The sequence below is a fragment of the Rhincodon typus genome, chromosome 3 (genome assembly GCF_021869965.1).
Source record: "Rhincodon typus isolate 14 chromosome 3, sRhiTyp1.1, whole genome shotgun sequence".
Classification (NCBI taxonomy): Eukaryota; Metazoa; Chordata; class Chondrichthyes; order Orectolobiformes; family Rhincodontidae; genus Rhincodon; species Rhincodon typus.
Genome location: NC_063334.1, coordinates 25,943,396 through 25,958,119, shown reverse-complemented (window position 1 = coordinate 25,958,119; position 14,724 = coordinate 25,943,396). Strand labels below are relative to the sequence as shown.

The window sequence follows — 14,724 nt, the reverse complement described above, 5'->3', positions numbered from 1 at the left end:
TCATAGCTAGCACAAAGGAAGCTGGCTGTGATTGTTTAAAGTCTTGAGTCAACACTGCAGAAGCTTCCCAGAATAACATTCTAGCACCATCCATCTTACCCATTGACCTTCCATGCACCGTTAGAAGTGGGGATGTCTGCTAATGAGTGACAGTAAGTGCCAAGTAGCTTTCAGGCCATACAATGCCAGGAAAGGGCCATCTCCAACAACAGAAAATCTAGCCATGTCCCCTAGATTTTCTCCAGTATAATCATTACTGAATCCCCCATTATCAACATGCTGGAGGTTACTGTTGAACATAAACTGAACCAAACCAGGATATAAAAATACTATAGCTACAAGAGCAGATCAGAGGCCAAGGATTATGTGGCAAGTTACCCAGCTCTTGCCTCCCCAGTACCTGTTCACCACCTCTGATGAGGCTCCGTCACCCATGCTCAGACGTGTTTTCCAAAACTGTAATGAAAGGAGGTGAAATTTTGGAGAAGAGAAAAGCAATTTTGAGAAGAGAGAAGCTGTTTAAAATGATACCTTTAAGCGATTTTCCAACATAACCTCGGTCAATTCCAAAAGCACCACCTATAATTAAACAAAAAGCACAGTAAGTTTCTGATTGCATGTAGTTTAGCAACTGAGGAAGAATATGGAAAATCTGAAGTAACTGCTTTTTAGTCTGGGCATTGTATCTGGGAAGGGTTTAGAGGGATAGGGTCAAAAGCTGGCAGATGGGACTAGGTCAGATTGGGATGTGTGGTCAGCATGGCTGAGATGGACCAAAGGATCCGTTTATGGGCTGTATGACTCTATGACTCTAAATGAAAGGGAGAAATTAAAAGGACAGGTCACACAAGCTAGGCTTGTACTCCATTGAGTATAGACAAAGGATAATCCAGCTGAGATGCATAACATGATTAAAGATGTTGCTAGGGTAAATAATGAGAAACTGTATTCCTTGAGTTCAGTACAAGGAGGCAGCACAATAAAATTAGAGCCAGGCCATTCAGATATGAATATAGGAAACACGAGGTGCAGGCAGCTTTGGGGAGAACGTAAGTTTCTTACAACATTGCTTGTGGGCCGAGAGAAGCAAGCGTGCTACTCTCTGGATTCCCAAGCTATAAGACTCCCATACAACAACCCGTGTGGACAGGGATTGGATCCAACCTCTCACCTCAACTTTCTGGGGTCAGGGGTTAGAGTGACCTGGTCTTGACAGCACTAAGTTCTGGCGTCCTCCCACTCAATGGAAATCACACTTGTTGGAGTGACTTCTGGGTACAGCTTCTGTTTAAGCCAAATGCAGGTAGGAAGATCAGATTTCTGAATTCACATCTGAAAAACTGCTCTTCACCACCTATGTACCCATTAATATCCTTGGTTGGAGACAAAAAAAAGACACAAATGCTGGAATTTGAGGTAGCCAAACAGGAGGCTGGAAAAACACAGCAAGTGAGACAGCATATGGTGGAGGAGAAGTCAACATTTCGGGTATTACCCTTCTTCAGGACTGGGTGTGGGGGTAGGGGGAGCTGTAGATGAAGGTGGTGGGGGGAGGGTAGCTGAATGGTGGTGATTGGTGGACACTGGTAATAGGTATGATCTGATTGGTTGATGGGAGGAATAAATCTGGTTGGTAGTTGGAATGGAAGTATGTAAGTGGTAAGTGGAATGAAAGGGAGAAGGTGGGGCTGGCAAGGGAGATAAGGGACGGTTGGGAAGGTAATTTAAAATTAGACAGCTGAGTATCACGTCCTCTGGGCTGTAGGATGCCTAGGAGGAAGGTAAGGTGTCGTTCGTCAAATTTGCGATCTGATTCACAGCAACACTGGCGGAGGCCAAGAATGGAGATGTCGGAGTGGGAGTTGGGGGAAGAGTTAAAATGGGCAGTGACTGGGAGGTTAGGCTGGCTGTAACAGGCCAGGCGTAGATGCTCGGCAAAACAGTCATCTAGTCTACATTTGGTCTCATCGACGTAGAGAAGGCCACATTGGGAGCACTGGATGCAATAGACTAGGTTGGAGGAGATGCAGGTGAAACACTGTCTCACCTAGAAAGGCTGTTTAGGGCCCTGGATGGAGGTGAGGGAGGTGGTTGCGAGCAGGTCTTGTATCTCTTACGGTTACAGGGGAAGGTATCGGGGGTGGAGGTGTTGGAGTGGTTGACGGCGAGTGTGGCGCAATCTAAGAAGTAGTGATAGGAATGGTCCTTGCAGAAGGCAGAGAGGGGTGGGGAATGGAAGATGTTCTGGGTGGTGGGGTCTCCACGCTTCCATTCCAGCAACCGACCAGATTCATCCCTCCCATCAACCAAGCAGGTCATACCATTCCACTACCACCACCCCCACCCCACCCCACCCCACCCTTTGTCTGCAGCTCCCCTAACTCCCATCCAGCCCTGAAGAAGGGTAACATGCGAAACATTGACTTCTCCTCCTCCAGATACTGACTGGCTTGCTGTGTTTTTCCAGCCTCCTGTTTGTTTACCCATTAATATCCTGTCCATTCATTGCCAATCAAATGTGACAAACAAACACACACATACACAAAAACGACTGTATTCATTAGCTAATGATGAGTTAGAGATTGGAATACCTAAATCATTCGGGTAGCCACCTTGCTTCCAATCTGCAGGCAGTGTTGCTGTGTAGTCTAAAATGGGACCATGCTTTCCTTGACTCTTGAGATTTTTGATATTTACAAAAAGTTGGTTGTTTTTTGCCTGTTAATTTGAAAATAAGTAATTAAAATAGGTCTCCAGAGAACTTATTCTGATACTGATACTAATACTGTTCACTACAAAGTTACAGTTTCAAAAGCCACACAGACCACATGTTTATTTGTTACTTTTGTTGAGTTTGTGGCTTTACACTGAGTGAATCATTTGATGTTGGATTCAAATGGGAAGGTCCCTTACAACCAGGCAATAAGTTGCAATTTGCAACCCACCACGCACAGATTCTTTGAAGATACTGGGTGCTTGTTATCATTCATTAAAAAAATGAAGTGAAAAACTTAAATTAGTGTCATGATTTTCACCATCTCAGGACATCTCAGAGTGCTCAACAATCAATAAGGTACTTTTGAAGCTTGATTACTCCTATTGAAAATGCAGCAGGTAAGTTGTGCACAACAAGTTCCACCAACAGCAATGTAATGATGACCAGATGATGTGTTTTAAGTGACGTTAATAAAGGATAAATATTGACCGTTATCTGCGGAATCTCCTGTGCTTTTAAGTTACTGGTATCTTTTAAGTTACTGCTGTTTTCAGACTTTTGAATGGACTTCTCATATATTAGAGTTGATCTTTCTCTGTAGCTGTAACACTAAATTCTCTATTCTGTTCTACTACCCTGTTGTACTTATGTGAGGTGAGATTTTCCCGGACAGCATGCAAAACAATACTTTTCCCTGTATGTCGGTACATGTGACAATAATAAATCAAATCAAAATTAAAGACAACTCCGTTTTGACACAGCATCCAAATGATGGTTCCACCAACAGTACGGCACTCCCTTGCACTGCACTGGGATTGCCCGCGTAGAGTTCTGTGCTCTGGTCTCTGGTCTCTGGAGTGGCTCCCGAACCCACAACTTTCTGACTCAGAGGAGAGACTATAACTCAGAGACACAGCTGACACCAAAGGTAAGGCACTGGAATTTCCAAACCCTCTCAAAGCACTGACAGTCACTCTAAATGCTGTAAGTGAGGTGTGTTTTCTGTTGGCATTGGTTGAGATGTATAAACCTGAAGAAACTTCTAATCAGAGTCAAAAACTACCTTTGAAAGTTTTTATTTCCTGATGATCTTTATTGGTCTAGATATTTTCCCTGTTCACCAAGATAATCATGGGTTGATTCAGGCACTTCGAGTAGAGAACAGCACAGTATTAGTCAAAAAATTATGGATCCACAGATCTTGATATTCCAGCCAGTTAAATATAGACTGTGCTGGACAGATAACAAAACACTAGTCTATTCAGCTTCTTCTACACAATTGAGATATGCCATGTTTCCCTATAAAACGCTCTCCATCACACCCAAAAACTATATTATCTCTGGTTGACATAGGACAGAAACAGATTTTTTTTAAAACCCAGACTAATTTCAAGGAAAACAAAAAGTCTGAATTCCCTTCCAACCATCACCCCGGTTGTTGAAAGTAGCCAGGAAAAAATAACATGATGGAGTTATTCACAAAGCTACAAAAACTATTTGTTTCCAAGACAGTGTATCAACAAACCGTCTTCCCAGTGACAATTCAACAGTGAAATAAGCTACCAAAAGGAAATGGTCAAAGGCCTATTATTTGAAATCTTCAAGACCTAACTTTAGATTCTGTGAATTTACATTTTTTTCATGATCAGGATTATAAATCTCTAAGTTATATCTGATTCTGCTGGGGATAGCCACATAAATTTTCACAGAATATGGATAATAGGCCAATATAACTAAAGCAAATATAACTTGCCGAATGAATGGAAAAAAAAACTCAAAGGCTTGGGGTTCATGGTTTTCCGAGCTCTCATCGACTGCCAGAGTTCCCCATCGTGCAATCAGCTCCAGGTTTATGGAAAAGCTTCAGTATAAAGTTATGACATAAACTTTCTAAATTTCTGTTAGCTGCAGCCACAATAAACGTTTCCACATTTCTGCCACTTATCTGCTCTGACCTTGCTCACAGCAAATTAGGGAACCCACACTTACTTTATGATAACAGGAGCATTCGCCCATGGTAAGATCAATAGCGGGGACCATAAATATAACGGAATTCAGGAGAAATGTCTTTACCCAGAAAGTGACGAGAACATGGAAATCACTACAACATTGAGGTGCTGAACTTAATGTCCACAGATATATTTAAGGAAAGGCGGATGAACACATCAGGGAATAAGGAGTAGGAAGTTATGCTGGTAGAGTGGGGTGGGAGGAGGTTCATGTGGTGCACTAACACTAATATAGACCAGTTGGGATGTCTGGCCTGTTTGTGCTGTAATTCATGGAATGCTAAAGACAGATGGAGGCCATTTAGTCCATCATGCTTCTGCTGGTTCTTTGGTCAAACTAACAATTAATTCCTGGACTCTTCCCATATAAATTCTAAGTAATTTGGTGTAGCATGCATTCTGTTGTTCTATTATTAAAGTTCCTTTGAGGCTGCAAAACCTAAATTGCTTTAATTTCTGAGGTGAATTGCTGTCGGCGAGCGATGAATGCTAGCAACTGTGACCCAGTGACTGAAACTGCAATTATTATAAATTAGTTCATGGTCAATATATCTTACCTTTCCAGAGCCGTTCCGTTGATAGTTGTTGGTGTGAGGTGGGCTGCCACATTGTGCTAAGGTATGGTAGCTTGGGTTGGAGAAATAATGGCTGTTTGCATTCCCAGCATTACCTTGTTGCATATTTTCTACAGAAAAAAACAGTCAACAAGACTCAGAAAATTCTGCTCACAACCTGCTCTCTGAGTCATCCAAAAGTATAAAACAGATCTGAAATTTAACTCTGTTTTCCTCTCACTCCATAGATGCTCAGAATTTCCAGTCCTTTTTGTTTTTGTTTTTATTAAGTACCTTCACTGCTTTCAGAATCCAGGATCACAGTTTAATAATTACAGCCAGTCCTTTCAGCAGCGAAATTAAAAAACACGCACACACACTGGGTGGCAGAAATTTAGAACTCTCCTTACAATTGATGTTAGATGAAGTATTCATTTTAAATCTGAGCTTGTTATTTCTGTTGCTTGTTACTCAAAGAAAACAACAGGTTGGGGCAAAAGCAAGTATACATTATAAGGTCACATATCAGCCATGCTTTCAATGAATGGTAGAGCAGGTTTGATGGGCTGAATGGCCTCCTCTGTTCCTTTGCTCCAGCGAGAAATCATGGTGCATTGTTATTGTCACTGGACTTGGAATCCAGAGGGCCAACCTTATGCTCTGGGGAACGTGGGTTCAAATCCTACTGCGACAGCTGGTGGAAGTTAAATGCAATCAGTAAAATCAATTTAATTCAAAAGGATAGATTATATAAGAACAGCCATCATGGATTCATAAAGGGGAAGTTGTGTTTGAGAAGAGTTAACAGCAAGGGTCAATGTGGATATCTTTGATATGTTGTACATGGACTTTCAAAAAGCATTTGGTACAATGCCATATATTAGACTTCATCAGAATAATCGGGGTAGTTGTACTGTGGATACATCATCGACTGAGCGATAGGGAACAGATAGATCAATGGATACTTTTCAGACTGGTGGGAGGTTTGTAGTGGAGTACCCCAGGGGTCAGTATTAGGACCAGTCTTTTGTTGATATATTAATGATCTAGATCTTGGTGTGCAGGAGACAATTTCAAAGTCTGCACATGATACTGCACATGGTAGCATTGCAAACTGTGATGAAGACAGTGCAAAACTCCAAATGAGTATAGACAGGAGTGGGCAGAGAGGTAGCAGTTGAAGTTCAGTGCAGAGAAGTGTGAGGTGATATTTTGTAGGAGGATCATGTATAGACAATATAAAACAAGGGGAACAATAATTAATGGGATTGAGGAACAGAGCAACCTGGGTGTATACGTGTATGCATGTAGAAAGGGTAAGAGGAGATAGGATAGAAGTTTTCAAAATCATGAGTGGTCTCGATAGAACTGAGTTGAACAAGAGTCATACTGGATTCGAAATGTCAACTCTGTTTCTCTCTCCACAGATGCTGCCAGACCTGCTATCTCTAGCATTCTATGTGTTTGTTTCTAGCATCTGCAGTACTTTGCTTTCATTAATATACTATCGTTGGGTATGAAGGGATAGGGAACTAAGGCAGGGAGATTACAATAGCAGTCTTAGTCTTATTGAATGGCCAGTGGATTAGACTAGAGAAGCTTAATGATCAATTACCGTTGCCTACATAATAACACGCCATAATTTTTGCACGCCATAATGAACACAAACTGTTGACCGGTATTTGGCAGCTTGGTGCAGGAAGGTACTCACCTGAAATCGCATAATCCGCATTCATGACTCTGAGAGCGGGAGAGTAGGTGACGGCTGTCATGTTAGCCTCCTTCCCCTGTTGTTTTCGACGATACATTACGAAGAGCACCAGGAGGAAGAGGACAATCAGGAGCAGGATGACAATCCCCACTGTCGCCCCAATATGATGTGAATCAGCAGGAATGGCAGTGCTGGTCCTGCTAAGGCTATTTAGATTTCCCACAATTATAACTCCGGCTGGAAAATGCAAAAAGGAAATTGAATTTAAGATGGCGCAGCATTTATAACACAGGAAAGACCCCACCGCTCTGGGGTTGAGTTCCCTGTAAGGATTGGATAGAGTTTTCAGAATTCCTTTGGCCAGATGATACTATTTGTGATAACTGCAGGCTGAGGGGGATGTTGGTCAAACTGGGAACCTTCTGTAAGTGGTAATGCATAAGTTGAAACCAGCAGATTTAAAATCCCCATGCTTTAGAGTCAACCCAATTACAGCAGCTGAGACTGAATAGAGATTCCACAGAACCTGAGATCTTCAACTCCAATGATTTTCACCCTCTATGTGCTAGAGATACAGCTCCTCAAGAACTCCACACTTGCATCCAAATTTCTAATTATCTGTATGTTCCTCACTCTCACTAGACCCTTAAATCTTAATTATTTTAGGAAGCTTCTTGTAATTTCCTTCATGAAGATGGATACAAATGAATAATTTAGCTTCTCTGTCATTTCCCCATATCCCATTGTCAATACTCCTGCAATCGACACCCAGTTGTCTTTGCTAATCTTTTGCTAATCTGAGATAGATTCTGTACAGCGAGAGTCCAAACAGTGATCTTTATGATACCCCACTGGTCACAGCCTTCCAAATTGAGAATCATCTAATTATTCCTACTCTCTTCTTTTCTGTTCATTAATCAATCCTCAATCCATTCTCGTACATTACCGCCTAGTCCCATGCACTTTCATTTTTTTTCACACCTCTCATGTCAGACCTCATCAAAAGCCTTTTGAAAATGCAAACTCACTACCTCCATCAGATGCAATTAACGATTCCACAAATAAAATCCTCAAATAAAAATCAGGTTGGTTAATAATGACTTTCCTTTTGTCAATTCACATCGTCTCTGCCCAATCAAGAAATTATTTTCTAAATATCCAGTAATCACATCCTTTGCAATGTATTTTAGTATTTCCCTTACTATGGGTGTCACGCAGGTATGTAGTTTCTTGTTTTCTCTCTCCCTCCTTTCTTAAAAGTGGGGTTATATTTACAACTTTTCAATCTGCAGGTGCTAATTCAAGAATAAATAGAATTTTGAAAAATAATGAACAAAGCATCCATTAACTCTGTAGTCATCTCATTCAACGCTCTGGGATGAAAGTCATTGAGGATTTGTCATCTTTCAATCCCATTAATTTCTCCAATGCCACTTCTTTACTAGGATTGATTTCTGTCAGGTTCTCACTCTCACTAGACCCTTGGATCTCAATTGTTTCAAGGCCTCTTCCTGTAATTTCCTCCTTGAAGATAGACACAAAGTAATTATTTAGCTTCTCCACCATTTCTCTATTTCCCATTGTAAATTCTCCTATTGCTACTTGTAATGGACCCACATTTGTCTTTGCTGAGCTTTTCCTGTTCACATAGCTATAGAAGCTTTACAATTAATTTGTACATTACTTCCTATCTTATATTTGTATGCATTTCTTTATTCATTTCTTCATCCTTCTTTGCTGAATACTAACATTATCCAAATCCTCAGACATAACAACCTGCTTTTTGTGATTTTATCACCTTCTTCCTTTGATTTTCCACTATCTTTAACTCCCTTAAAAATAAATTCTTTAATCAATAGCCATTGTCTATCTACTATCAGACCTTGTTATGTATTTTCTCCAATTCACCACAGGTAACTTACTCCACCTACCTTCATAAATGCCCTTGTTTAGATTTAAGTTTCAGATTTTCAAACTTAATGGAATATTTTGTATCTTATGGTCATTGTTTGCCAAGTTTCTTTCAGAACAAGATTATTAATTAGCCCTTTTTCATTGTATTATACCAGAGTGCTGGCAGTAATTTTCCAAGAATCCTTAGATTGTGGAAAAGCTCCAGGGGATTGGTAAACTACTAATTTAACATCTTTTTTGAAAAGGAGAGAGAGACAAAAACAGGTAACATGGCTTAACATTATTAGCATAATATTAGAGACTATTATTAAGGATGTGACAGTAGAACATTTGAAAATCTACTGTGTAATCCTGTAGAGTCAGCATGGCCTCATGAAAGAGAAATCAGGCCTGAGAAGTTTATTAGAGTTCTTTAAGAAGGTTGCAAGCAGGATAGATAAGGGGGAAGCAGTAGACATAATATATTTGGATTTCAAAAAGGAATGCGAAAAGGTCCTGCACAAAAGATACTTAATAAAATAAGAGCCTACAGCATTGGGTTGGTGTATTAGCATGGATGGAGGACTGACTAACCATTAGAAAACAGGGAGTTGGGATAACCTGTAACTTGTGGAGTGCCATGGTGATCACTCCTGGAGCCACAATTATTTACTGTATACAATGACCTGGGTGGCAGAACTGAATGTACTGTAGCCAAGTTTGCAGATCACACAAAAATAGATGGGAAGGCAAGTAGCAAAGATGACACAAAGACTCTACAAGGGGACACAGACACTTTAATTGAGTGGGAAAAACTTGATAGGTGGAATAAAATATGGGAAAATGTGAAGTTGTGTACGTTGGCAGGAAGAAGGGGAGCTGACTATTATGTAAATGCAGAAAGCTGCAGCACAGAGGGGGTTCGGGGTCCTAGTGCATGACTCACAAAAAGTCAGCAGCCAAATACCGGAAGTAGTTAGGAAGGCTAATATAATGTTGGCCTTTATGTCAAAAGGAGTGGAGCATTAAAAGGGGGAGGTCTTGTTAAAACTACACAAGGCACTGGTCAGATCTCAGCTGGACTACAGCAAACAGTTCTGGTCCCTTTATCTACATACGAACATACAAACAAGGAACGAGAGTCGGCCACCTAGCCCTTTGATTCTGTCCCACCATTCAATAAGATCATGGGTGATCTGATTTTAACCTCGATTCTGCAATCCCGCACACACCTGGTAACCTTTCATCCCTTTGGTAATCAAGAAACTATCTACCTCCACCTTAAAACGATTTAAAAATTCTGCATTCACTGCTTATAGAGGAAGGGAATTCCAAAAAGGAATAAATACACACTGGCAGTGGATGCAGTCCACTCTCTTTTGAGTAGGTTGAGTAGGTTGGGCTTGCGCTCACTGGAGTTTAGGAGAATGAGAAGAGGCCTACTGAAACATATAAAATACTGGGAGCTTGAGATGGTGGATGCGTAGAATTTGTTTCCCCCAATGGGAGAATCTAGAATTGGAGGGCATAATCTCAGAGGATCGAATCGTCCATTTGAGACAGAGATGAGGAGGAATTTCCTCTGTCCTCTGAGGGTGGTGAATCTGGGGAATTCTTTATCACAGAGGGGTGGTAAGTTTGAGCCTTTAAGTGTCTTCAAGGCTGAGATAGATAGATTTTTCGGTGTGGAAAGCAAGAGTTATGGGGAAAAGGCAGGAAAGTGGAGTTGAGGATTATAAGATTAACTATGTGTCAATGAATGGTGGAGGAGACTTAATGGCTCAAAGAGTCAAAATGCTCCTATGTCTTATGATCTTATCTAAAATAGACTACATCTTGGTTGATTCCTTAACATCTTACTCCTGGAAACCATCTGAAACTCTTCCAAGAATTCTTTCTCCACAACATTGGTGCTCAGTAGATTTACTCAATCTATACATACATTGAGTTCACCACGATTACTGAAGGCTAGCAAAAATGCTAAGCCTTTATAAAACAGTGATACCTCAGTTTGAGCTCTGTGCAATGTTAAGATCCACACTATTGAGACTTCTTAGAAAGACACCAACAAAGATTCACTTGGATGATACCCATGTGAGGAAACACAGATATGAAGAAGAAATATTTGAAAAATCGGTGGTTTGTCTCATTGGGAAATTATGGTAAAATCTGATTAAAATATCTGCTGTCATCAAAAGGTAGAAGCAGACAATTTCCAGGATGTGAGGTCAAGAATGAGGGGGCTGTTGATACAAGATTAATTGTAAGAGACATGGAACAAAGGAATGGAGGAACATTTTGATCCAGAGAGTTGTGTGAAGAATTCTCTTCCAGGATTAGCATGTGCTTGAGACAGAAACCAGTTAATATTCAGGATAAGATTGCATTAGAGATGAAGGGGTATGGGAGCAAGATAAGTAAATGTGATTGGAACTACTTGTTCATATGGGAAATTAAAGGCTAACTTGATGGATTGAATGACTGGTGACTTCCATGTGGAACTTCCATTCTAAAACGTAGCCTGTCCAAGTACTTTGGATTACACTGAAACTTATTTATTAATACACATGCAGAAAGTGGGAGATCAATGCTGAACTTAACATTTTCTTAAACTGAAGAGATTCACTGATTGTCAAGGTTTAAGGCGGTGAACAAGATTGCCAACAGATATAAAGTGTGGCTGCTGGACTGGCAGTGAATAACATACCTTGATCACACTTTGAACCCTTCCATCCTGGGCTGCAATAACAAGTGCCTTTAATATGGTCACATGTGGAGTTGTTCAGACAGTCACACACCTGTCGACAGCCATAACCATAGGTGCCTGGTAAACATCCTGTGAGACATCAATATCAGGCTGGTCAGACAAGACATGGTAAATATTCCTGGCTGCAGTCTCCTGTATTTATAATTGGCCACACTGAACCACTCACTATTATTCAGCAAATTAAAATATCTCTTGTTAGTCTACTACATGGAGCTGCATTTTATGCTTCCCACTGGCTGGTTTGAAGGCTGGGAATTGGGGGGAAGGGGGTGACTGCACACAAAATCCAGTGCTGCCACCCACACCCCAAGCCATCTGATATTTTGTGGGCAACAGGGGCAACATCTGCCCTTGGCCTAGTGAAACTTTGACGTGGCTAGTTAATGACTACTTAATGGACCCATGCTGCTACCACTGGCATTTTACCCACAGTACTGGAAGCCCAGCAGTATTCACTGTGCAGGCTGGTCTCAGGCAAATGTTGGGGAAGTCATTGCTGTGATGTAGAGAAATGCTGTGACCCAATTTGTACAGGGGAAGCTCCCACAAACAGCAATGTGATAATCAGTTTTGGCAATAAGGAAATGGTTCAGGGATAAATATTGGCCATCCCAAAAGGGGGAGTTCCTCTGCTCTTCTTCAACATAATGCAGTGGAATTGTTTGTGTGTATTGGAAAGGCCATCTCATCCTGAAGATAACACCCCTGACAGTGATGTGTACTGCATCAGTACTGCATGGCTAGCATCAGCCTCGAATTTTAGTTCAAGCTCTTTCTCAGAATTTAAACCACAATCTTCTGACCCAGAGGTGTAAGTGCCAACCAGAGTCACAGTCTGGCAGATGCTACATGAATAAAATGACTGCGTGGCTAGCTTCAAAATTGGAAATCAAGTTGGAAAGTAAAAATTTTGCTGTAACACATCTTATTAATAATGAACTATGGCAATTTTGAGGTTATTCATGTAACAAGGTCTTGTGCATTGCTGAACCTCATTTTAAAAATGCACAGTTCGAGTAATAAGGCTAATTTTCATCTCTGTTGCACCTAGGTACACATTTGGTTGGATATAACAAATATACAGATTAGTAGCCAGTAATACCCATGCCTGCAACAGATGAGAGATTTATTTAGTAATCTCCATGACTTTCTTGTAACATGGGCAGCCAGGTCTTCAATTGCCTGGAGTTTAAACTCCCTCGCTTTCCTCCTTTAAGATGCATCTTCTCCCTATGTGGCTTGGGAGTCAAATTTTGTCTGTTAATCCTACCTACGAAACACCTGAGATATCTTACTACAGTAAAGGCACTTCAGTGAAAACAAGTTGACCTCATCCAAACCTGCACTTGGAACTGTGAATAATGTTTGCTATCACCACATTAACACTTCGGCAAATATTTATGCCACTGAGAGGAAATATTTGCAGGTCAATGGGGAATAAAGCTGTGGAGTGGGACCATTGGATACGTCAATCAGAGAGCACAGATCTGATTAACAATTCCGTGATTGCAATTCAAATTAATGGTCTGCGAAAACCTGCAGCTTACCCTGTGACCACTAGGTGGAGCAGAAATACCACGGCAGCTGGGACTGAATGCTCCACTGCCTTCAGTGTTCAACCCTTCTGTTCAGACAGGGCATCAGCTGAAGGGGACAGAACTACGTGGGTTTCTCACATTTCTAGATTTCATGGTGAGGTTACAAATGTAGTGAAAAGTAGACAGAGAAATCATTAACAGGTGGGGATTCAGTGCTGACGTCTTGATGTCTACACTGCAGAGTCTAAACTCAGATAAAACAATCGTCCTGCAATCAATACCCTGAGCTAGCAGTAATTTTAATTCTCCGCTCATCTTCCATTCTGCCCTTGGTCTCCTGCATCGTTCCACTATATTGGAACTGAAATAACTCCACAGAGGTCAGTATCTCGTCACCAAGTCATCCTTTATTTACACGTGGAGAGTCCTCAACACTGATCCAGTTCCCTCAGAGCCAGCTCTCCCAGTGAGCAGAACCTCTGACACTCCTGTTCTTATCTGTCAGATAGGGCTCCCTGATTGGACTAGATTAACAACCCCAATCAGGGAACTCATATTCGATGAGGTCCACTAGACTAACTTCATTACAATCACTACATTCCTCTCCCTCTGAGTCCGAGGACATAGGCCAAGGACACAGCACCAGGTCAGGTTCCTCCAACTCTGCCTTGGATACACATTAGCTCGTCTCTTGCGCCCAGGGCGTCTCGGAAGAAATTCATTCTCTTCTTCAGGTGGCAAAGGAATCAAGGTGGTGACATCTGCCATGTCCATCTCAGATTCCAAGGTATCTGCAACACTTGACGGAGAGGGAGAACCCATGGGTTCTGGAACAGTTGGAAAGCTGTTGAGGAGCTGGGCATGTTTTACTCTCGCACTGTTTGTGAGTTTTCAGCTTTCATATGTTCCACATGCTTGTTCAGGACTGCCTCACCTACCCAAACTTTATCCATCACTGGACTTGACCTCGTGTCCACCATGTCTCTTACCCATGCAGGGCCATTCCTGTGGTTCCTACACTAAACTCCGTCCCCTGAAGTAAACCATCTCTCTCGCTTACTAGAGTCTTGTGTCTGGCACTGGCACTCCTGATGCCATTTCACCCTCCCCCGCCAGGCCAGGGAAGACGAGATTTAACCTGGTGCGGACCCTTCTCCCCTTTAACAACACTGCTGAAGCTAGCCCTGTAGTTGTATGAGGGGTGGTCCTATAATCAAATAGGAATGGGGACAGTTCAGTATCTGGTGAATGTGTAGGCTATTTATTTAAGCCTGCCTTCAGGGTGTGTGCTCCTCTTTCTGCCAGACCATTGCACGGTGGACGGTATGGAGCTGTCTTTATATGATGGATACCATTTGACTTTAGGAAATACTCAAGTTCCCTGCTGGCAAACGATGGCCTGTTATCCGTGACTAAAACTTCTAGGAGTCTATGTTTTGCAAATAATGCAGGCAGTTTTTCTATTGTCGTCCCCGTATTTGACAAATGAACTCTGCACATCCAGCCACTTTGAGTGGGCATCTACAATGAACACTG

General features: G+C 41.6%; 1 protein-coding gene across 1 annotated transcript in view; it reads right to left on the bottom strand.

The window, feature by feature from the left end:
- megf10 (multiple EGF-like-domains 10) overlaps positions 1 to 14,724 on the bottom strand; it is a 158,411-nt gene that overhangs the window by 4,505 nt on the left and 139,182 nt on the right. Inside the window, exons 19-23 of the mRNA XM_048594444.1 lie at positions 11,591 to 11,719; positions 6,991 to 7,227; positions 5,283 to 5,410; positions 2,592 to 2,718; positions 532 to 579 (exon numbers count right to left, since the gene is read on the bottom strand). Of these exons, the coding sequence (XP_048450401.1) occupies positions 532 to 579; positions 2,592 to 2,718; positions 5,283 to 5,410; positions 6,991 to 7,227; positions 11,591 to 11,719 (669 nt within the window). The remainder of the gene's footprint in view (positions 1 to 531; positions 580 to 2,591; positions 2,719 to 5,282; positions 5,411 to 6,990; positions 7,228 to 11,590; positions 11,720 to 14,724) is intronic.